The sequence below is a fragment of the Manis javanica genome, chromosome 8 (genome assembly GCF_040802235.1).
Source record: "Manis javanica isolate MJ-LG chromosome 8, MJ_LKY, whole genome shotgun sequence".
Taxonomy (NCBI): domain Eukaryota; kingdom Metazoa; phylum Chordata; class Mammalia; order Pholidota; family Manidae; genus Manis; species Manis javanica.
The window spans coordinates 107,367,557-107,392,724 of NC_133163.1; the positions used below are offsets into that span (position 1 = coordinate 107,367,557).

The 25,168-nt window shown below is 40.1% G+C and overlaps 1 protein-coding gene across 2 annotated transcripts in view; it reads left to right on the plus strand.

Annotated features, from left to right (window-relative positions):
* Positions 1-24,759, plus strand: part of MYZAP (myocardial zonula adherens protein) — a 98,251-nt gene extending 73,492 nt beyond the window's left edge. For both annotated transcript variants that reach the window (XM_073211903.1, XM_073211904.1), the window contains 3 exons: positions 2,885-2,968; positions 14,786-14,886; positions 23,805-24,759. In XM_073211903.1, coding sequence (XP_073068004.1) covers positions 2,885-2,968; positions 14,786-14,886; positions 23,805-23,901 — 282 coding nt within the window. In that variant the 3' untranslated portion in view covers positions 23,902-24,759. The remainder of the gene's footprint in view (positions 1-2,884; positions 2,969-14,785; positions 14,887-23,804) is intronic.
* The last annotated feature ends 409 nt before the right edge of the window (positions 24,760-25,168 follow it).

A 25,168-nucleotide genomic window follows, 5' to 3' on the forward strand; every position in this document is an offset into this window, starting at 1 on the left:
GTTATTTCCATTTTCTATTATAAATAATAGGAGCAAGAGCATCTTTGTATATACAGCTTTTTTTCCTATGTCTGAAATATATCTTTAGGATAAATTCCCAGGAGTAGGATTAGTGGGTCAAAGGGTATGAACAGCTTTATGGCTCTTAGTATTTATTGCTGAATTGTGCAAAGGGTCATTCTAATTTACAATGCCACCTGCAGCACATGAGAGGAGCTATCCCTCCCGACCCTCCCAACACTGATTTCTTCCGTCAGTAGTTTTGGGTGAATTTAAGAGTTATTAAGAGGTAACTCATCAATGTTATTAGTGGGCAATTTCTTGATTATCAACATTAGAGATTTTTTTTCGTAAGTGTTTTCTTATTATATTCCATTTTATATGGTTTGCTCTTTTGTGTATATAAGAAAGGCAGCATACATGCTTTGTTGTTTTCTCTAAATTGTCAAGTTTCTGAGTCAGGAGTTGGTGCTCTTGTCATTTCCAGTGGTGTCGAGTTGTCGCTGTTTTGTTTTTGTTTTTAAGAATCATAAAATACTCATGGTTTTATTTATATGTGTATATATATATATATATATACACACACATGCCATGTATTTTACTTAATTACACTCATTATTCTTTTTGATGCTCAAATTATCTGACCCTTGACCCAAGGGGAACCTTTCATGTCCTTGTTTTCAGGCATAACAAGGTGTTTTGGGTTCATCTAGTATACTTTTTATTCCTTGAAATAGCCCATTGTTCTTGGATATCCTGTGGGGGTTTTTTTGGGTGAAGAATGGTATTTAGAGACCACAATCCGGATATGTTATGTTCTTATTTCTAAGTTATCTCAGTGGACAGGGTTAGGGAATGCATATTTAACAAAAACATAAAATATTTTAAGCTCATATTGATATTTTCATATCAATTGTAACAAAAATTTTTTTTTTACTTCTTTGATTTCATACTTGTATTTATTTCTCTTACACTAAAAATCTTGGTTCCAGACACCATTATACTGCAATATATCAAATCATTTCAAGATAACAATACCAATATTACTTCTAACAATTTCCTTAGTGAATGAGAGATTTCTTTACAGTTTAGTTGTGTTTATCTTTAAAATACATTCCACTAAAAACATAAATTACCTTGTTCTAACAACACTTGAATTTTTTCTTTTTATGAATTTATATACAGTTAAGTTCCTTTATTTCAGTTTGCTTTCAAGTTTTAGGATTCACTTTTTTTTCTCTTTTTGATTTAGTTTTATTTTTTAATCTGTAAAGTGAGCTTTCAAAATTAAACCTGTGTAACAAGGTCATCAGAAAAGTTTTTCTTCTGTTCCCTCTCCTCCTCCTAATTTCCTCCCTATCTCTATGGATAGCTATTTTTTAATAATTAAGGTTTGTTTTATCTCTGCAGTGTTTCCTTTTGCAAATATGTACATTCATATGTCCTCATCTGCTTCACATCCAAGTTAGCATACTGTATATTCCTCACAACACACCATATCGGTGTTTTAGAGATCTTCATGGGTTTTTTTTTGAAGGTTATATAGACATTCACTGTTAAGATGTACCATGGTTTATTCACCCAGCAACTTACTGATGGAGTTTTGTTTTCTTTGTGTTTTCTAAAAAACAAAAATCCTGTGTCCATGTCATTTCATATTTTGGCCAATGTGTCTTTGGGATCTATTTCTAGAAATAGGATTGTTGGGTCAAAGGGCAAATGTAATTGTACTTCGGCACTTTTTCTAGCTATTTCAGATTCCCTTCTATAGGACTTGTGTCATTTTGCAATGAGAGGGAGTTTTTTTTTTTTTTTTTTTTTTGAGAGGGCATCTCTCATATTTATTGATCAAATGGTTGTTAACAACAATAATATGGACTAAGTATTAATCCAGGCTAGACAAGGGCAGCAAGACATCCACGGATGTAGAAGATTTCTCTCAAAGCAGGGGGGGTGAGGTTCTGAGCCTCACCTCTGTTGATCCCCAAATTCTCACCTGATGGCCCCCCTGCGACTGTGCCTGTCTTAGGTTGTTCCTCCCTTGAGGAATCTTACCCGTCAAGAGAGAGAGGGAGTTTTTTAAAAAATATTTTATGAATGCTGAAATTCAGTATGCAACATTGTTGGAAAATTAGTGTGTTCTTCAAAATTCCAAATTATTTATTGAGCCTGGACACTGTTTCTCTGCTATTGTCCAGCACACACCCTGGTACAGAGTGCTCTGGTTCCTGCTTTTAGGGAGCTTACAGTTTGTCCATGAACGTGATATGTGAATGAAAAGCAAAGGCAGAGTAGTCCAAGAAGGAATATATTATGAAAACAAAGGCAAAAGCCCAGCTCAAGCCTCTCTTTTTCGGAATCCTTCCCTGCTAACCCCAGGCCCCTCGATGAGTCCTCGATCCTTTGAATTCCGTTAGCTCTTTTACTGACATAGACCCTTTTCCTAGAACAAACTCTTGACATCTGGTTGAACAGCTATGTACTACCAGGAATAACAGAGCTGAATGTTTGAAATGCCGGCTTCCTGGTGAGTTTAAGCCGAATAATTATTATGTGGAGTTGTACCTGCATTTCCCAAAACATGTTCCTTCCCAGGAGCATCTATGGGTTGTTAATAAGGGTCACACAGCAAAATCGGTGTGGAAATGGTAGATTAAACAAACCTAATGAGACGTCACTCCCAAAATCATGCCTGATGTCCCAAAGTTACCTGGCCATGGAGCCTCCCTTTCTGTGGAGCATCTTGTGTTAATACTGTTTCATGAAACACCAATGTGTAGGTTCTATTTAAATGAAAACTAAAGGTATCTTTTCCAGTGGATTAACTTGGTAATGGTACAGTTCTGTATTTTTGATCAACAAATTTCCATTTGTTTCTTTCTAGATTGAATCATTAAAGAAAAAGGTGCAACAAAAACAGCTCTTAATCTTGCAGCTTTTAGAAAAGATCTCTTTCTTGGAAGGAGAGGTAAGAAGCTATGTTTCTTTAAGTTGGTGTCTTCCCTGCCATTAAATTTAATGTTGCTGAGCCTACTGCCGACACTTAATTAAAAATATGGCTCTTTCCTGGCCTTATAAAATTGATTGAAGGTTAACTGCCAACACTGAAAATGAGGTTCTGACAGCTAGTTTTTCTTTACCACCGGACTCTCCTCATTCCAGCTTGCTGCTCACTTCTGCTTTTTTGGCTCTCATTTTTCCTGTTCAAGAATTTCCTTAGCAAGTCTGATAAGCTATTGATTAACACTGATAATTTCCCACATTTGTGTAGTGCTTTATAATTTATGAAGTATTTTTACAGACATTCCTCACATAGTTCTCTCAGCAACTTTAAGCAAGGCAAGGCAAGGATTATTACCCTGTGTGTTAACATTTTTTTTTTAAAAGCGACAGAGAAGACTGGTAGCTTTGCTCAAGATCACCCAGTTCAGTAAATGCCAGAGCCAGGCTGGGAGACAGACTCCTAATCCCACACTCTTCTGTGGCATTGAGTCAACATGTTTTAGAGGTGACTTAATTTCACCCAAAACCTTTAAGATATTTAGTATTCCTGACTTTGTGGCTTCCCGAAAGCCATTTTGGGATTTTGTGTAGGTTCCAGAGAAGGAAAGGAAAAACCTTAAAAGCTTAGGTATTAATAGAAGGAGAAGCCAAAATCTATGTGCTCTGAAGGCTCTTTATTAAGAACTTGGCATTTAGCCTCTTCCTTTTGAGCATCCATGAATCTCTCCTTGTCTGTGCCCCTCAACAGGGCCCTTCCCCAGTGGGAGACAGCCCGGGAGAGGACCGATGAAGTAAGGGAACAGGAAGGGAATGACATTGATTCAGCACCTGGTATACGCAAGGCGCCGTTAATTACTTTCCTTGTCCTTTGAATAGCATGGAGGTTGAGAGTGGAATCAGACTTGCCCAAGTTTGAACCCTAGATCTGCTTCTTAGCTGTGTGGCCTTGGGGAAGTTTCTTCTAATCAGAAAATGAGGATGATAACTGTACCTGCCTGTGTGTGGCCATGCAACAAGAATGCATAGACACTGCATGTCCTATACTCTTGACAATCTGAGTTATCATTGTTGTTCTGTCTTTATTAAGAGGGACACCCTTTGAGTTAGATTAGATTTCTCCCACTTTATAGATGGGGAAACTGAGATTCAGGGACATTAAGGAACCTGCCCAAGGTGACAATAGAAATGGTACACCTGAATTCAAAGCCTGAGCTCTTAACCACGGTTATGGGGGTGGTGAGCTGAGTCTTCATTTACTATTTTTGAAGGGCTGCCTAGAAAAGTCATAAACAGAAGTCCCTCATGACCATGAGGGCCTGCCTGCAGATTCAGGGCCCACGAGTCTCAGCGTCTTGACAGCTGAATAAATGCATGCTTGTCCTGTCCCATCCTATCTTCCCCTCCATATTCACTGGGTGCAGCTTCGCCTAATGAACAGGCGTTTCTGTTTTTAAGATTGCCCTCCAAGTCCTGTGGGAGGAAGCAGCATCCTCAGTGAGAGTCAGAGAGAGAGTGTCCTGGGGGATGCCCATGGATCCAGAGAGCCGGGTTCCTGGAGAGAGAAAAGAGATGCCGACAAGGGAGGCAGAAGGACGCCCACCCTGTCCCTGGCTGTGCTCCTCCAGCCAGCTCTCCTCCTACTGGATTATGAAATGTCCAAGGAGATAATGTGCATGAAGAGTCTTACACATGTGTGTGCTTTGTTTAATGCTCAGTTTCTCTTCCCCTAGTTTGGGTTGCCCAGATCCTGAGATGTGGATATGGGTCCACCTAGTTTATTTGAGAGGTGATCTCAGGAAGCCCCAGTAGGGGAGGGGGAAATGAATTGAGGAAGATGAAAGCCAATAATAGGTGCCTTATTGAGGAGGTCACCACTGTGAGCAGCTGCGGCTCTCTCCCTGGGGTCTCCAGGTGATAGTGTGTGCTGAGTTATCCTTACCAAAAGATCAGAAAGCTGGGGCAGTCATCCATGGGCTCCCATCAGTCATTGGCTGAGGCCTGCTTGGGGTTGAGGCAGGTCTAGCCTGCCCCTGGGCAGGGCCAACCGGACTCTGGGAGTCAGAGGAAGCCCCAAGGCAGAGTCACAAGTGGCATGTCTGGAAATGGTGCGTGCCCACAGGATATGGGTGGGACCATCAGTGTCTGCTGAGTATATCCAATGAGCAAGATTCTGAAGACCAGTTTTCCTTAAGGATTTAAACCATAGATTATATATTTGATTGATCAAATTCCCTTAAGTTATTGAAATTCCACTACAAATTTAGTATGGCTCATTACTTCTGATCACTTCATACATCTGCCTTAAAGAGCAGATAAAATGTATGCAAAATAAGTTACATAATGACAAAATTTAATAATATATTAACGCTTTAACTTATTCTAAAATGTCAAATATCTTGGATTTAATTTATTTCTTCATTGTTTCTGTTCTTGGTTTTGTTTTGTTTTTATCTTTCCAAGCCTAATGTATTACTTATTTCAATGTTTTCTTAGAATTAACATCACTTTGACACTTTGCTGACAGGTTCAGTGATCTCTCAGGTCCCGAGGGGATAGAATACTTTTCCTTAATAGCCATAATTAGTGGATGCTAATTCTTGAGTGGACCATCAGAACCAGGTGTCTTCAAGGTGATTCAGACTCATGACCCCTTATCATTGTGATGCACTGACCTGCCTTTTGGCATTTTAAAAACTTACGTCTTTCTTGTTAATATTTTATCATACTTCAGTGGGCCATGTAGGGATTTCACCTAGGAGGTGAGAGATTGAGTTTGAGTACTTGGTTTTCCTCCTCAAGCTGTGTTATTAGTTTATCATGTTATCAGAGTCCCCCTTTCCACCAGGTTGTTGTAAGACAGCCAATGCCAAGCAGGTCTCCCATCAGCCTGGGACCACCTGACTGACAATTCCATTTGTTATTCTTTCTTACTTAACACAGAAATTTTATAACCAAATAAGTAATTAATATTCTAGAAAAGAAATGACATCTCTTTATATATTAATGCTTCCTCATTTAAAAAACCAGTACAAATTGTAGCAACTGTGGCCACCCTTCTTTTCTATTAAAACTATCTTTCTGTGTGCTTATCCCTTTTGAATGATGTGAACACAAGGCATTTCCTAGACTCACTTTGTTTTCATAATACCTATTTCCTTCTCCTCCTCTTTTGATGCTCAGATTGTCACAACTCAGCCGGGGAGTGTGCTCCTACATTAACTGCTTTGTCCATGTGGCAGGCTTCCCAGTGCTTTTGGAGCCATTCTTGCTGTATGGCAACAAGGTGCTTCGGACCTACACTGGGTTTTGTTCTGTCCCACGACACGACCCTGGCTTGTCTCCGAGGAGTCCTGGTTCATTTAGTGGAAACTATAAAAGGAGTGTGTACTGGAGGCCATCTGGGCACAAGAATCACTGGTGGGCGAAAGCGCTCTGCCTGCTGCTGAGCCGGTTTCCATAGTGACATCTCAGGGGGAAATACTGTTTCTGTTTAAATAGTATGAGTTTGCACTCATGTTTTCCAAATTTATTTAATTGTATTGCTCTGCAATACAGGGTTCTGCTGGCCACTAAGAATATCATTATGCTGATCTGTTCTAACACTGGTAATTTTTACATCATGACTTTCCATCCTGTGCCATAAACCATAATGATGTGAGTGGTGGTGATTCAAATATCTTTGAAATGTTTTGGTGGACAGATCTGGTAATCTTCTATATCCTATCTTAATAAAGTAGATACCTTTTGTTAAGGGCTAATTACAGACCTTGGACCTAGGCTGCCTGAGTTCAGATCTCAGATATGTCTCTTACTAATTATGTGATCCTGAGCAAGTTACTTAACTGCTCTGTGCCTTAGTTTGCTCATCTGTAAATGGGAGTCCTCTCTTTAAAATGGTGCGCCATAGAGTTGTTACAAGGATTAAATCAGGTAATACTAAGTGATTGGAAAAGTACATGGCTCATAGTAAATGCCATATGTGTTTACTCTTTCTGCAACTGTCAAGGTCCCAGGGACTCTCTTCATTGTCACTGACACATACTTCTTCCTCCTCCTCCCCCACCCTCATCTCCTACTCCTTCTCCTTTTAAATAGAGAATGTGGGTTATTTTGGTCCCCGAATTCATCACTTGTGCTTACCGATGCTTAGACTCATTAGATTTTGCAACCTTCACCCTCGCCAGATCCCTGAGAGTTTGCTCTGGACTGGCCCCCTCAGACTGCATTTTCCTTCACCAATTCAGAATCTTCCTGATATAACACATGTCCTTCTTTCTTTGTTCTTTTTTGCCAAACAATGTTTTATTTGCTCACTCTTGAAGAAGAAATACCCCAGCCCCTATTTTTGATATAGAAAATGTTATTAAAATCATATTACAAGCACACATCTTCATTAGGTTGCTAAGCTTTCAGAAATTTTGAACAGGTGCCATTCCATTTTTCTTTGCTGAAAATCCTAGACTTACAAATGAATTCAAAAGCCAGAGGAAAGGCATCCATGTCTTGGTTCTGTCCATCATGCATCTAATGCGTGTTGTGTGGCACATAAACCTCTCAGCATGTCTGTTGTACGTTCCTGGGACTACTGAAAATCTCACTGTGTAGTTACTGGGGCAGCAGTACCAGGCACCAGGGCTCCCTCCACATGCACATTTGTTGGACATTTGTTCTTGTTCAGCACGTGTGCTGCAGCTCCGGCTGCTTCCTTTCCTGGGCCTGAGGGAATTGGGGGAGGAGGTGGCTGCCATACACTTGTGACATAATTTCCCCCCAAAATGCAAAAAGGTGCCTGTCTCCCCGGAAGACACACAGCCTCTCAAGCCACTGGGGGGTATATGCATTTCACATCTAAACACAAGGTGGTGGTGTTTGAAAGCCGGAGAATGCTGGAATTTGATTCTCCATGCCAGAAGCAATCCGAAAGGTAGTCTGAGGCTGCTCTTTGTCGGCCCACTTCAGTTAAGTCTGCAGGACTGAGAGCAGTCTTTGTTTTTCTGTACTGCGTCCCGGCCATTTCATTTTTTCAGTATGTCTTAAATCTGCCCCTCCCTCTCTAGCTTTCCTCCTACAGACCATGTTAAGGCTCTCACCATCTTTTATTTTTTTCTTGCCAACCTTGTTGTGTATTAATTTACATAAATAAACTCCTTCTATTGAGAGTGTGTAGCGTCAGATGTTTATACACTTAACTGTGGTGATCAGTTTGCAGTATGTACAAATATCAAGTCACTAGGCGGTACACCTGAAACTAATATGTTATATGTCAATTATGCCTCATTTAAAATAGAAAAAGTATATAGTTCAGTGGGTTTTCACAGTTGTATATACCTGTGAAACCACCCCCACAGTCAAGATAGGGAACATTTCCATCATTTCCCAAAGACTGCTTCCCTTGTCAGTCCATGTCTCCATTCACCCCCAAGCAACCAGTAATCTGTTTTTTTAGAGGGAATGGTTCCTTTATCACCTCTTGTCACCTTGGACTTGTATGTAGTTTACATACATGGAGTCATACAGTACGTACTCTTATGTCTAGCCTCTTTCACTCAGCCTAAGGGTTTGAGATAATCTATGTTGCATACATTGCTTTTTATCGTATAGTAGAATTCCATTGTATGAATATGCCACAGTTTATTAATCCATTCCCTTGTTGATATGCCTTTGAGTTGTTTCCAGTTTGGGCCTATTGTGCATAAAGCTGCTGTGAACATCCCTGTACAAGTCATTATGCAGACATATGTTTTTAGACCTCTTGGGTAAATTTGTAGAAGTGGCATAGCTAGGTTGTATGGTAGACATAGGTTGAACTTCTTAAGAAACTGTCAAACAGTTACTAAAAAGGGTTGTAGTATTACATTCCCACCAGCAGTTCAAGTGTTCCAGTGCCTCCACATCCTCACCCTAAGTTAGTGTTGTCCTCTTCTTAGGTTAGCCATTCTAGAGGGTGTGTGTCGGCATCTCATTGTGATTTTTATTTGCATTTCTGTGGTTACTAGTGATATTGAGCACCTTTTAAAATTCTTATTAGCCATTTATATGTCTTGTTTTGTGAAGTGTCTGTTCGATTCCAGTATTTTTTTGAGTTTTTACCTTGCTTATTACTGAATTTGAATAGGTCTTTATTTTATATATCTTCATATCATTTATTTTATATATAAAGATATATATTCTTTATATATATCTTCATAGTTCTTTGTCATATATATATAGTTAACCTTTTCTCCCAATCCATGACTTGCTTTTTCATTTTCTTAATGGTATCTTTTGAAGATATTTTTATTTTTGATAAAGTTCAGTTTACCAATTTTTTCTTTTATGGCTTATGCTGTTTGTGTCCTATCTCAATAAACTCCTGTCTACTAAAAGTTCCAAGATTTTCTCATATGATTTTCTCTAAAAATTTTGTAGTTTTCCTTTTCAATTTATCTATGATCCATTTGGAGTTAATTTTTGTGTTTTGTGTGAAGTAAGGACTGATCTTACTTTTTTTCCACATAGATATCAAGTTGGTTTCCTTTTAGTGTCTCTTTAATTCTTGATATAGATCATTTGTCCCCCATTCCCTCTTCTTTAGTTAGTCTAGCTAGGGGGTTATCAATTTTATTGATTTTTTAAAAATTAGAACAGTTTTAGCTTTGTTGATACGTTCTTATGTCTATTTTCTATTTTATTGAGTTTTGCTCTGATACTATTATGCCCTTCCTTCTAATTATTTTGGTATTACTTTGCTCTTCTTTTTGAAGCTTCTTGAGAAGGACCTTAGGTCATTGATTTTAGGCATTTCTTCTTTTTTAATATAAGCCTTTAAAGCTATAAATGTCCCTCTAAGCTCTACTTCAGCTGCATCCCACAGCTCTGATCTGTTATATTTTCATTATCATCCAGCTCAAAATATTTTCTAATTTCCTTTTGAGATTCTTTTTTGACTTGTGGATTATTTAGAAGTGTGTAGTTTGACTTCAAAATATTTGAGGTTTTCTTAGATATCTTGCTGTTTTTGATTTCTGATTTAATTGTTATGGCCTGAGAACATACTTTGTATGGTTTTAATACTTTTAAATTTATTGAGACTTGTTCTGTGGTTCAGCATATGGTTTCTCTTGGTTCATGTTAAAATATATATTCTGCTGTTTTTGTGTGTGTTGTATATATATCAATTAGATTTAGGTGATTGAAAATATTGTTTAGCTTATGTTTTTTCTGGTTTTAGTATAATCATTCTATCAATTTCTGAGAGAGGGGTGTGGGGTTAAAATTCTTTGCTATGGTTTTAGACTGTTGCTTCAATTTCGTTATTTTTTTACCTCATATATTTTAGACTTCTGTGATTTGGTATATACACATTTTTTATTGCTATGTCTTGGTGATGAACTGACCTTTTCACTGTTAGGAAATGTTGGTCACTAACTTTGTTCATACTCTTTGTCTTGAAGTCTGTTTTATCTGCTGTTAGTGTAGCCATTCCTGCCCTCTGATGTTTACTGTTTGCATGGTATATCTTTTTCCATCCACTGTTTTCAACTGAACTGTGTCTATGTTTAAATTGCATCTCTTGCACATAATATATATAGTCTTTGTTATATATGCTGATAGTCTCTATCTTTTATTAGAGTGTATAGTCCATTGACATTTAATTATATTACTGATATGATTGGATTTAGGGCTACGTTTTATTTTTTGTTTTCTATTCTCTCTGTTTTGTTTGTTTATTGATTTTGTTCCCCTTGCCTCGTTTTGGATTATTTCAGTATTTCTTTAGATGTCCATTTTAATTTATTTGCTGGCATTTGGCTATGTCTCTTTTCTCTAATATATTGATGATTGCTGTAGCTATTATACATGATTAACAGTTCAGTCTGTTGATAATATGGTACCACTTGATGTAAAATGTAGAAATCTTGCAATGCTATATGTCCATTTACCCCTCCTCCTGCCATGTTATTGTTTTTATATGTATTGTAAATGCATATATTATAAACATTGTTAGAATTTCTGCTTTAATAGTCTTAGGCCTTTTAAAGACATTAATATAAAATAGACTGTTTCATATTTACTCACACAATATCTATTTCTGAGGCTCTTCATTCATTCCTGAAAATCTGAGAGCATCTCTCTTGAGCTTAAAGAACTTTGATTTAGCATTGTGTGTAGTACAGGCCAGTTGGGGACAAATTCACTTAGCTTTGCCTATCTGAAAGTAAGGTCTTTATACATACAGAGTTCTAGGTTGAGTTTATTTCTCTTAGTGCTCTCTGTCTTCTGGCTTCCATAGTTTTTGATGAGAAATCTGTAGTAATTAAAATTATTGCTCCCCTATGTATAACAGGATTGCTTTCAAGATTTTTCTTTCCTTGTAGCTTTCAGTAGTTTGACTATGATGTGCCCAAGTAGTGTTCCTCTTTGAATTTATTCTGCTTGGGGTTTGCTGAGCTTCTTGAATTTGTAGATTTATGTCATTCACCAAATTTGGGAAGCTTTTAGCCATTATTTCTTTGAATATTTTTTCTGTTCTAGTTTCTCTCTCCACTCCTGTAATTCCAGTATCTCCTTGGTAAGCATTAGAAATTGTTGCACAGTTGCATGAAGCTCCATTTATTATTTTTAGTCTTTTCTTTCTTTGTCTTGTTTTGACTGAGTGATTTCTGTTAGTGTCTTCAAGTTTACTGACTCCTTCCTTGTCATCTCTATTCTTAAGCCAATGTACTGATTTTTTAAAAAATCTGAGTCATTGTATTTTTCTGTTCTAAAATTTCAGTTTGCTTTTTTTAAATTTTCTATTTCTGTTGGACTTTTTTCTACTTCATCAATTACAAGTATATTTTGCTTTAACTCATCGAGCATTGTTACAATAGCTGTTTTAAAGTCCTTGTCTGAAAGTTCCAGCATCTAAGTCATCTCAGGATTGGCGTCTGCTGACTCTCTTTTCCCTTGGGAATGGGTCACATTTTCCTGATTCTTCATGTGTTGAGTAATTTTGGATTATAATCTGGACACTGTAAATGTTTTGTTGTGGAGGCTTTGGATTCTGTGTTACTGTTCTGAACAACACTGAGGCTTTTGTTTTCAGGGGTGCCGAGTTTGGTTACACCCTTCTGTACCCTGATGTGTGGTAGCGGGCCATGGCTCAGACCTCAGTGCGGCTCTTTAAGCCGCAGAGTGCTTTTGGTTTGTCCACGCATGTGCAGGGTCTGCCGGAGACTTGAGCTGAGTCCAGACACAGAATTTAAGAGTTTCTGCCTTCTCTGTCTCTTTTTTGGCTTCCCCCTTACTCTTGCTAGCCCTGGTTATCTTGGACTCCTTCTACTGTTTATTTTCATACCAGAAAAATGACCTTTCTGTTGAATTTTTACGGTGTCTCTGCTCTCCCACCATGACTGTGCTGTTCTTGGGCAGAGCTGCCAACAGAACAAGCAAGTGAATCACAGAGAACCCGTTCCATGCTTGTCAGTTGCTCCGAGTTTTGCTTCCCCTCTAAAACTTGCCTGTCCTCAGTCAAGCTCCAGAGACCTCAGTTATCATTTTTTGTCTTTGTCCAGTGTGTTCCTCTATACTGGAAGTGCATCTCTTGCTGTTTTAACTGGAAAATTGTAGTGGTTTCCTTGACTGATCGTCTTGTCGGTAGTTTTATTTCCTTACAATACAATTTTCACTTGGGAGCCCAAGTGATTGAAATAAAACTAGTGTTGACTTTGGTCTTGTAGGATTGGGTGTAAAGACCTTGTCAGGATGTGCATAGCCCTTCATAACTAACTCCTGCCCAGGGATGTACTGCAGTAAGGTACTTGTTCTCAACCTGGTATGTTTCCACAATTCTGGAATATTTCATCCCTTTTGTTTCTCCTGTTCTCTTTCCCTTGCTTAGCTCCAGGAAATAGTCATGGACAATTCAGACCTTCTCCCAGTCTTGAGTTAGGCATCACCTCTCTATTCCCCCTTAATATCCTGTGGGTCCCACTAGAGGTAGTTTATGACTTTGTTCTGTTGTTTTCTGCTTAGTTGTCTATACACCCACAAAACTGAGCTTCACAAGGATTGCATATCATGCCTGATTTCTTTCACTACTAACCACCTTCCCTCACCTAATTTTGCATGCCATCTACTCAAGTTTTTTTTACATATTGTATTAAATTTTTAAAAGTTTTTTATCTTAGAAACTTCAGAGGTTTCTGATGTGCACAAAGAGTTTCTCTGAAGTAGAACAAAGATATGGGGCTGCTTGTCCATTCTTTACTGTGTCCCAATTGGGACATATTTGCTGAACTTGTCTTTTATTCCCCCAACTATAGGTACTGACGCAGCATTCTGTGAAATGCTGATAACTAAACTCAACACTGAGAAGGAATAAGGCAGTGGGACTGTTGGAGCTTGTTAACGGGCAGGCCTCTTCAGCCTTGCTCTTTCCTTATTAATGGGAGAGTCCAGATATTGCCAGGGAAGGGGTGTGTGTGTGTGTGTGTGTGCACGTACATGTTGATTTACCCCTGGCAGTGAGCCAGCACCATTCTCCCATACTGAGTATCAGGTGATAGGTTCAAAGCCCATAGATTTGTCATGTCGTGTCAGCTGCTAGGGAATCTGGAATGTATTTTCTTCCTGTACACTGTTTTCCATTTATCAGAAGGATCCATAGGCCTTTACATCCTGCAGAACATGAGTCTGTACCAGAGCTGCTGCTTAGCTCTTTGGTATCAGTCATACAGAACAGGAGCTACTGAGCTGTAACCCACAGTCTTTCTTTCAAAACAAATGAGTTTCTGTTTCCAAAGAACTTTTCCGCTTTCATGTACCATCCTGTGTCTTAGAACACTGCCTTAGCTTCAAGTCCAACTGAAAGAAGAAAAGACAAATGCTTTAATTCTTTTCTAGTTATGCAAATAAAATGCTCATTGTGAAAGCATTTATACATATGTTTATTCAATAAATACTTATCTACTTGTATGTTCTGAGGATACATACAGTCAGGAAGATAGATATGGTTATTGCCTCATGAAAATTTAGTCTAGCATTACAGAAAAATATATCGAATTTTTTTTAAGAAAAGTATCTAAAAGTCTCAATCCTATAACCATTGTTAATCTCTTTCTGAATATGTGTGTGTGTTTGCCTTTTGGCTTTAGGCACCAACACACCATCACTCCATCTATTTTCATTCTAGTATCTTTAATTCTTTTGCTCCTTTGTCTTTCATTTCCCCCATGGGGCAAATTTCTAATTCCTGAACATCTAATCATCAACTTATGTAATGTTTGACTCTGGCCTGGAAAAAAAAAAACAACTATTTAGAATGCTAATTTTAATCCCAAGGAGCTCATTCTACTTTATATATTTGAGGTTCTGAATTTTCCACACCTATGAAATACTAATTATTAAGTTATAGAGGTATTTCCCACTAAATTAAATTAATGGACTTACTCATTTTATAGTTTAATGAGGGAGTATTAAAACATGAGCTGCACCTCATTTATAAAAGCAAAAAAAAGTGATAAATAACTAAATGTCATCAATAAGAGACTAGTTAAATAAATAATGTAACATCTGTACCATGGAATGCTACAAACCCATTGAAATTGGATACATATGTATGTACATGCACTGGAAAGCTATATGTAAAGATCCATCAGTATGCTTCTTCCATTTCTACTGTGTAAGAGGTGCTCAGTAAACACAGGGTGATAGATAGATGTCCATGTCACTGGGGAAAATTGGATAATGTATATAAATGGTATCGTGTATTTGTGGAACATACTTGCTTTAGTAAAAATACTGTCTTCCTCATCCCTAGAATAATGAACTACAAAGCAGGCTGGACTATTTAATAGAAACCCAGCCGAAGACTGAAGTGGAAACCAGAGAGATTGGAGTGGGCTGTGATCTTCTACCCAGGTATTTAGGAATTTCCTATTTTTCTGACTCAAATTCCTCTTTAACTTAAGAAAACATTTTACTGAGCTGTTATTACCAGAATTGCATTCTTTCTATCAAAAATATTTCAGCAAAGATAAGTGGTGCTGCTGAGGGGTCTGGCTGGTTTCTGTGAGAGCAGGGGCATCGTGCAGGGGAGAGGGGATCACAAAGGAGAGACCTGGGGAACCCACCTCAGAGATAGGTCCTATCAGTGAGTATGTGCATTGTTCCTTTGTTCATTGATTCATTTGTTCAGCAGACATCTGTTGAGTACCTTTCCTGTGCCAGACAGTATTGACGTGGAGAGGAAGGAGATTTGGTTCCTGCCCCAAAATGCAATCTAAAAGGGAAGACAGATACGTAGGTAGACATTTACAACAGTGCAAGAGGGAGCTGCTGGGTTCTTCACTAATATGACGGATGGAGAGACTAAATCTTGAGCAAAATTCATCTATTCCCAAGTACTGTAACAAAGTCTTGTCAAGCACTGAACCATATTCATAAATGAATGATCAGTTTCAGTCATGAGCAGATAATCAATGACCATAACCTAAGTTGTTTGGTTGTATTTGTGAGCTAGAGGACTGACCCGGTTGTTAAACTATTTCACTCACCCACACCTGAGTCTCCCCCTAGTAAGATTAGAGTCTGTGACCCAGTAACTAACCCGCCATCCCTGTGTGCTCGGAACTGTTTTTGGCCCAAAGAGGACATGAAACAAGTTTATAACAAGAATGGTGATAGCATGTGGCCTGTGATTTAGGTAACCAAAGTCACAAAGTGCCTTGTGTACTGTGTGTAGGAGAGTGTATTCTTGTGTGACCAGGGGTGTTTGTGTCTTGTGTTAGACATTAGAAGGTGTGGGTAAAATTGCAGTATTTCCAGAATATCTTGCCTGGCCTTAGTTCATCTCCATATCAATAGGTAATTACAGGTGCAAGCGAGGGCTTATCTGGACTGGAGAGGTTGGGTGGAGCTCTCTCTTCTGCAGCCGGGTGACGAGAAACACGGGAGAGCAGAAGTGAACGACTGCTTGTAGGAAATAAACAGGTTTCTCCCACTTTATTTCTCCCTTTGACTGATTTCGGTTTCAAAGGTTTTTTGCCACGGGATTTTTGCCCCAGAGTTACAGAGGGCTAGAAAAATGTAGAATCCTAGAAACTTGAATGTCTCCATCTGATGGGAGGAAACAGTGACAAGCCACTCACCAGGCTGGCACGTAGATTGCCTGGTTCTAGTCCTCCTAGCCGGCAGCAGGATGCGTTCATTCGTTCAGACTGGACTGTGAAGTCTGCGGTTTGACTAGGTGGCTCCTCAGGTCTAACCAAGTCTAACATCATATATAATAAAGCCTCATTTCCCTCCATGGCTATTTTAGTCAGGAGTGATATTTTATTTGCTGTTCATTAAGAGGAGCACTTGCCTTTCTCTAAGTATTTACCAAAAGCAACATTAAGCTCTTCCTTTGGCATTATTCTCATTTATATTGCTTGCTTTCTGGTAAAACAAGGTAATTTTGACATTCTGATATAATTAACAGAAAATGTAAAAAAAAAAAAAAAACAAAGAAGAGAAAATGGAAAAGAGTATGTAAATACTCCAGGTCTCAGCAGTGTGGGGGACAAAGTACATGATAAAAATATAGCCAAAAAGAATGATTGATCATGCGCAGGGACTCCTTTTGAAATATAGTTTGGCTATTTCCCACCTTTTTTGTTTTTCAACAACCAAGTGGCTTTAGTCCCCTCTAATTGCCCACATAATAAATCTTATTTGGCTAAGACAGGTAACAAAACTATGTCTGAAACCAATAAATTGTTTGTTTTCTAATTCCTACATTTTGGCTTAAAACGAGGTTTTCAATTTGTATGCCAAAGGATAGCCCGAAGCAAACTTTTATGGCTAAGTTATAAAACCACAAAGAGGTTTTCATAATGGAAGTGCTGACAGACCCTTAACTTATGGCCATGCTGAACTTAGAAGCCACTTCAGTGTCTAAAAGCAGCTTTTCCATAAATGCAACATTTGGTTTCCCCCAGGATCCACCTTAGCAACTTTAACTACACAGGTCAATCAGCAAAGGAAATGAAAACTACATATCTGCATTTCCGAACAGGCAGAATAATATTTCATGTGTTTCCTCTCAACTATTTATTAAGTGCCTACTATGTGAAAGGCACCAGGCAAGTCTGGGTAGGGAGGAGGTGGGATCTTTAGAGGTGATTCAGGCCAGTACTTTTGGAACTGCCTTGCTCTGTGCCCAGGCTCTGGGAGAGGGCTCTGGGTGCCCCAGCGGGCAAGGAGGTTACTGAGGAGCCAGCCTATGGGGAGCTCTCACCCCTAAAAAAAGCTCTGAGAAACTCAGCTTGTACTGTGTTTTATATGTTGGATTCCAAGTAAGATTTTGTTTGAATAAGGAGTTCTAGGGTCAAAAACAAATTGGTATCCCCTGGTCTAGTTTAACCACCATGTTTTATGGATTCCAAAATTGAGGCTCAGAGAGGTAAAGTGACTCACAGGAAGTCACATAGCCAGGATTACAACTGGGAGTCCTCATGTGGTACAAATGTAATTTTAAAATACTCTATAAATAGAGAGTTGCTAAATTGTGTATGTTCTAACAAAGTTGTTGCTGTTTACTTGGACTTCAAACTTGCATCTAACTAATAGAAGATTCCATAGTGTTTTCCAGAATGTTTTTAAAACAGCCTCCTCCAAAATGTTGTAGAGTGATCAAAGAATTGAAATAAGCCTCCATTGTGCAGATGAGTCTTGTTCTTCCCCAGAGAACTCAGGGTGCTGTCCAGTTAGGGAACTTCAGGCTGAGCACAGCCCTAAGACAAATTACTTCATCTCTGTTCAACTTCAGTTATTTTATCCTTAAAATGGGAACGGAGGTGACAATATCAAATCTCATAGGGTTTCTATGAGGATTAATTGAAAACATATATATAAAGCATTTAGCATGGTAACTAGACCAAAGTTAAGCACTTAATACGTAATAGCTATTATTACTATTAAATATAAGACACTGTATCAAATATAAGTGAATTTGGCTGTGCTAAGACAATTTCATTGACTTAATTTTTATTTGCAGTTATTAGTTATTTCTTTAAATGAACCAATAGCTAAATTAAGTGTATAGTACTTCCATATGCATTGAGCTCTCCAATTAAACTATCAGTGGTTTGGAACCCTCCAGACACTGCATAAAGCTCTAGAAGACCCAGGTATTTATGAGGCCTCTGTCAGCTGAGCCATCAGAGGGTCCCAGCATGTTCCAGGGACTGGGTGCAGAGCCTCACTGTGGAGCAGCGCAGTGTGAACGGGCCACTCACACCTCCTCAGAGCTGCAAGTATGACATACTGTGCTGCAGCTGGTAGCATCTGACTGGCAACTAGAGCTGCTCTATGGTTTTTTTTCTGTCTTCTTTTTTTTATTAATTTTGTTATCATTAATACAGGAACACTGTGGTTACTAGATTCCTCCCATTAGCAAGTCCCCACCACATACCCCATTGCCGTCCCTGTCCATCAGCATAGTAAGATGCTATAGAATAACTACTTATCTTCTCTGTGCTACACTGCCTTCCCCGTGCCCCCCTCTACATTATGTGAGCTAATCATAATGCCCCTTATTCCCCTTCTCCCTCTCTTCCCACCCACCCGCCCCAGTCCCTTTCCCTTTGGCCACTGTTAGTTCATTCTTGGGTTCTGTGAGTTGGCCGCTGTTTTGTTCCTTCAGTTTTTGCTTTGTTGTTATACTCCACAGATGAGTGAAATCATTTGATACTTGTCTTTCTCCTCCTGGCTTATTTCACTGAGCATAATACCCTCTATCTCCATCCATGTTGTTGCAAATGGTAGGATTTGTTTTCTTCTTATGGCTGAATAATATTCCACTGTGTATATGTGCCGCATCTTCTTTATCAATTCATCTACTGATGGGCACTTAGGTTGCTTCCATTTCTTGGCTATTATAAATAGTGCTGTGATAAACATAGGGGTCCATCTGTCTTTTTCAAACTGGGCTCCTGCATTCTTAGGGTAAATTCCTAGGAGTGGAATTCCTGGGTCACATGGTATTTCTAGCTGCTCTATTTTTATGCACTGCTGAAAACAGGTGAAATCATCCTTTACATGTAGAGCCATCAAGCTCCTTTTATTAACCACGCCCTCTCTCCATATCCCCTGTCTCTGCCAACACTGTCCTGTGGACAGAGACCCTAGGCTCCCATCCCCCAGTCTAGCATTTTCTTGCTGCTCAATAAATCTCAAGTGAGGACTCAGGCAGCTGATGTGTTTTATAGTGTGGTTTGATGTAATAAAGGACTTGAAGAAGCAATTGCTGCTTATGTTTTATTTCTTTGTTTACTCTCCCTCTCCTCACTAGAACATAAGCTCCATGAGGGCAGGGATTTTCATCCATGTCACTGATTGCAGTCTCCTTGGGACCTACTTAGAATAGTGCCTCACACATGGCAGGCCCTCAGTCAGTATTTGAGCCATCTCTCTGCAGCATTTGACAATTCTTCCTAAGCAGAAGGTCTGCTTCCTGTAGGGCTTCTCTCTCCTGGTTCTCTCCACACATGCATGCCTGTCTTCCAACTTTTTTTAAACCACTCCTCTTTCCCTTCCCAGATCCTCACCCTGGGAGTTCCTGGTGGTTCTGTCTTGGTTGTCCCTACAAAGATGGCATCTGGTCTCACAGCTGGGCCTCTCTCCTCGCTGTGACTGAGCCATCAGGAAGTCCATACCTGTCTCTTGCATACAAGTCCTCATTCCCAGTTGCCTGTTGGCCACTCCCAGCTGGTGGCCACTTATCTCCATACCCGCTACATCCATAGCTGAGCGTGTCATTTTTTCCCGTCAATGTCAGTGTCTCTTAGTAGTCGTGAAGAACACTGGCTTGGCCATTACACCTGGCTTTGAGTCCTGCATCTGCCTTTTGCTCCATCTACAGGGTTGGGCAAATCTCTACCCTCTCTGAATCTGTTTCCTCACCTACAGTGGGAAATTTTTTATAGTAATCCCTCAGAAATGTGCTGAGATGATTGAGATGCAGGCATAAAGTGCCCTGTGTAGTGGCTGCATTTTCATATTTCTGAAGACGCCATCGTCACCCCGCCTGGTCCCCGAGCTCAGGATACTGCGGTGCCCGGCTTGCAGGCTTGCTCCCTCACGGTGCTGACTTCTTCATGACTCGCTTCATCCCTTTCTGTTCCCGCTGCTCGCAGCCTGCTTGCGGCCAGTGTTCTCTCTGTCTCATCTACTCAGTACCAGCTCTCAGCTTTTCTTTTAGTTTGTCCTCTTCAAATTCTCCCCCTCCTTCATCTAATCTTTATGTCCCATAAATTTCTGGAGCACAAGAATCTTATAATAGAACAAGGAGAGTGAGAAGGGGAGGGAAGACAGTTACTGTGATTTCAGGGCCTCTTAAACACTTATTTTTTTTACAGAAGCCTTCAGAATTTGATCTGAAAAGTTTGATATCTGTTAATTAAAGCCATTGAGAGCAATTTCAGGTCATTCAAAAAGAAAAGTGAAAAAAAAGCCTTCTCTTTCTCTTGCCTCTTAGTGAAACTTGGCTTCTAGCAAACTGTTTAATTGTGTCTTAATAGGTGTGATAGAATGAAAAATATTCCCTATAGTCGTAAGTGCCCAGCACATAGTAAGTGCTTTAAAATGGCTACATTTCCATATTTCTATTGTAGAGGCCAGGGCACAAAGTAGCTTTTTGTCAAAGCTTTATTTGCTGACTCTGCTATTGTTTCCCCCAGGGGAACTGCCCCTTTTATGGATTAATTAAAGGTTAACAATAGCCTTAATGTGTTGAAGAAAACGGTTGACTTTCAGTTCTGTGGTTGAAATTGTTTGTGTTGCTGATATCCTGTTGTTTCCCAGTGATCAGCTAAAATAAAATACCTCATTTCTTTTCGAAAGGTTGAAATATGAGAGCCTGTTTCTGAAATCCGGAAGGTCTGCCTTTATAAATATTTGTGTATTTTATGGGCTTTTAGGATATTATCACCAGAGACTATTGCTGCTATGTGGACTTTTCACAAGAGTTGGCACAAATCGCCATCTGGCTTCTGCCCCTGGCACAACACTAAATTGCCCGATTAGGTCACTGGGGACCCCTAAATTGCCAGATCTTATGGATTCCTCTCTGCGACAGGCAACACTGCCTACTCACTCCTTGAATCTCTTGTCCTCTGGTTTCCCTTGTCATCTGTAGGTATAGTGATAGCTCTGTGCCTGGCCTGAGAGAGCTTCTGGGATCATGAAGATGAGGGAGATACGGATTTCATCCTTCACGAACTTATGACTAACAAAGGGCGTGTAGACCAGTGGGTGCGATGAGATGCTTCCAGTGGTGTGTCAGAGCCTGTATGATGGTCATTTTCAAGGTGCATGTGGGCAGGGAGAGGAGGAGAGTATAGGAAAGACATATCGAATTGCTTGGGGAAAGACATTGGAAGTCAATTCCCCCCAAGCTTCTAACACACCCCATTAAAAGGCTGTCTCCCTATATTTGAAAATCACTTCAGGGTAATGGGAGATATTATAGATGGGAAAGTTTGGAAAAGTGAACTTTGTAGGGTAGAAAATTGAACACCACTGTTCAAGGAAACGGAAGCATATGAAGGAATGATCATTTCTGTCACTAGTGTAAAGACCTGGGGAAATTGTCATAAAGGAGGTGATGTTTTGTTTAAGTTTTGAAATACTGGCAGGAATTCATCAGGTCCATTTGATTAGGGAAGCATTCCAGGTGGAGGGGCCAGCATGAGAATGGCAGAGAGATGTGAAGCAGTGTGATAAAGGATGAGAAGTACGTGTTTCTCAGCAAGGCCAGACAGGAGATACATCAGGAAATGGCAGAGGGCCTTTAGACAATGTGGAGGAATTGAGACTTCAACCAGTCTATATGGGGAGACTTTGAGGAACAGTAATAAGCTCCAGATGTCTTTTTAGGAGGATATCTTTGACAGCAAATGGATAGTCGAAGACTTTGCCAACACTGAAGGCAGGAGACCATTTAGAATAATACTATTCCAATATGCAAATATAAATTATGAGAGCCTGAACTAGGGCAGTGGTGGAGAGGATAGAAAAGACAGCTGACGAAACAGTTAAAGGAGTAGGTTCCATATTACTTTGTGAATGACTGGGCATGGGATGTTAGGGGAGAGGGAGTTGACTCATACCTTATATATGTAATTGGTCATTGCATTAGTTGGAGTAAGGAATGTGACTGCTGTTAGCAAAAAGTCCACAAATCTCGGTGGCTTAGCAAAATACAGATTTATTTCTCACATCATAGTGCAAAGCTGGTTGGCATGGGCCTTGCTCCACATAGTCATTCAGGAACCCAGGATTCTTCCACCCAGTGACTCTGCCTGGGCTTTGGAGTCCTCTTGGGCCTTACACTGTATCCTCTGCAGGAAAGGGAAGAGATTGAACATGGAGGGTTATGTAGAGAGTTTTTACAGGCTATACCTAGAAGTATTATAAATCATTTCTGTCCATGTAATCACATGGGCCACCAGATTGCAAGAGTCTGGGACAGGTAGTTGAGTTATGTGTCCAGGAGGAAAAAGAAATGAGGTATTTCGTGCAACTTAGTTACCAAATCCTGGTGAATTCTACCTCCCAAATATCTCCCTGACCTTTTCTTGCTACTTAACTTCCAGTGCTATTAGAATTCATGTTCTTATGATTTCTCTCTCACCTCTTAAATAACAAAAATCTCCGAACCTACCTTCTGCCTCCAGACCCTGCAGATATCCCTCAGTAGTAACAAAGGATCTTGCTAGAATAAAAATGTGAGCATATCATAACCATCCTTAAAAACCTTTAGTGGCTGCCTGTCCTCTTCTGAACTCCTTCTCAGGGCATCCAGGGCCCTTCTCAAGCAAGCCTCATCTTCTGCCACTTCCCATTCTGACCCCTTTGCTCCTTCCCATACCCACGGCCTTTGTGTTCACCCTTCTTTGCCTTTGCACATACTGTCCCTTCTGCCTGGAATTCCCGTCTTCTCCATACCCATTTGAGGAATGTCTAGACATCCTTCAAGATTCATTCCTGTGCCTTTCCAGACACCCTTCTGGTGATGCTAACTTGTTCTGCTCTCAGTTTGCCTGCAGTACATTAATTCTTGTATTGCTCAGAGTCCTGGAAGGAAAGGAAGATAAGAGAGACTATTTACAAAGGTTTGGGCAGCTTTAAGGGAAATCAACAGACAATGCTGTACTTTGGAGCTAGCAAGAGTGGAAGGTTGAAGAGGTATGGGGAGAAAGCTGACAGAAGTGACAGAGGGGAGAGCTGTAGCTGTGGCCTTTGCTAGAAGAGTGTAGCTAACTACCGTGCTGCAGCCCGGCCCAGGAGGAACAGATGTCCTGGCCTCTCTGTTCCTCCGTTCCGTCATCCCCTGCTGCCATCTCCCAACTGGGCAGCAACTACTGGAAGCTAAAGGGTGAGGGAGCCCACTGATGCTGACCTTCAGGTCAGCTCCCCAGGGCACAGAGTGACGAGGAGATGAGGGAGAGCAGATCTGAATGTTTAAATGGGGAATATCCAGCACAGCTCTTAATGTCTTCATTATAGTACCTAACACGTCATATTAAAATTGTTTATGGACATGCCTTTCCCACCAAATTACAGTTCCTTGAATGTATGTGTTTTACTTCTCTGAATCATTGATGTCTGGCACAACCTTGAGAAGTTGCTGAAAATTATGGCCCCTCTTATAATATTTAAATGAAATTTTCCACTGCATTGATTGCAGTCTATTTTTAAGTGTCGAGAAACCATTTCCCAGAATTGTGTTACCGTGTGGAGAGTATGAGAGTTTTGCTTCATCTTCCTGACCTGCCTTTTTTTTCATTTCCCAGCCAAACAGGTAGGACTCGTGAAATTGCAATGCCTTCCAGGAACTATACCCCATACACACGAGTCCTGGAGTTAACCATGAAGAAAACTCTGACTTAGGCACTGGAGACCTGCACTTTTTACAGAGGGACAAAGGCCCTGGAACCCAGCAGCTTGACGTCTGGGAAGGGTGACTGTTGCTTCCTCCTATACGCAGTGTAAGTCAGAATGAAATAGCTGAGGTTCTGATCCACTTCGAAAGCATGAAAGAAGTCGGGGGCAGAGGCCCAGGGGGAGGACAGAGAAAGAGGTTTCAAGGTCATATTTCAAACACCCAGCGTGCGTACCCTTCTGGACTGGGCCATCCTTCACTTTGTGTGTAGACACTGAAGTCCCACCAGGAGAATTCCCTCAATTTATTTTCTGTTTTACTCAACTACAGTTGAGAGGGAAAAGGGCATTAATTTGAAATTTCATGTTATTTGCGCCATCTGTTACAGCATGAAGGTTTTATTTACCCATAAAAGTATTAGAGGCAGTGCTTCTCTGGTTCAGAGAAGCCTGTTCATGGAGCAGGGGCACCTGGGGAAGCTGGACCCTGGGCAGACAGGACTGTCACCATGCAGGTGCTCTCTCCTCATGGGGCCAATGGCGGAGGGCTGTGGGAGCCATGCTTGGAGATGGTCCTCGTGTGGGCAGACACACTTCATTCTGACGTGCTATATAATCCATTGGTTTAATTGTGCCTTATGCCTTTATGGAGCCAGCTGAAATCACTATATTTATTCAACCTGCGATTTTTTTTTCCTTTCTCACTTTCACTAAAAGAGAATTTTGTATGTTGTGGAAATTTAATCATGTACTGTTTTCAGGATAAACTGGTGGTGTTGTTAAATGAGTAATTTGTGCGTGCATGCTCTACTTTAATATTATAACCTATGCCGCATGTTTAATAAATACCATATATTTTGTTCTATTGATGTTGTCTCTGTGTTCCATCCGTGACCACGTGGAAGTGGTGCAGGCCAGCAGCAGCGTCTGAGTGTTAAAGTCAGGGCATGGTCATCTCTCCATCAGTACGGTCTGCAGCAGCATTCATAAGCCATCAGACAGGGTGTGTATGAGAGACAGCATGTGTGTGTGTGTGTAAACTCTGAAATTTGTCTAGTTAACCCACTTCTGGAAAGATGCTGTCACATTTTTACTTTAAAAAATCACCCTCCCTTGTGTCCAAAGTCCCTCCCACTTACTCTCCCATTTCAAAACGTAAAATACAATAACAAAGAAAGAAAGCAAAGCAACTCAGCTAGGTAAATCACTGTGAGGCAGGATAGTGGAAAGAGGAAAATGCCTCATTTTTGAAGCCAAATTTGTAGGTAGTTAGGGT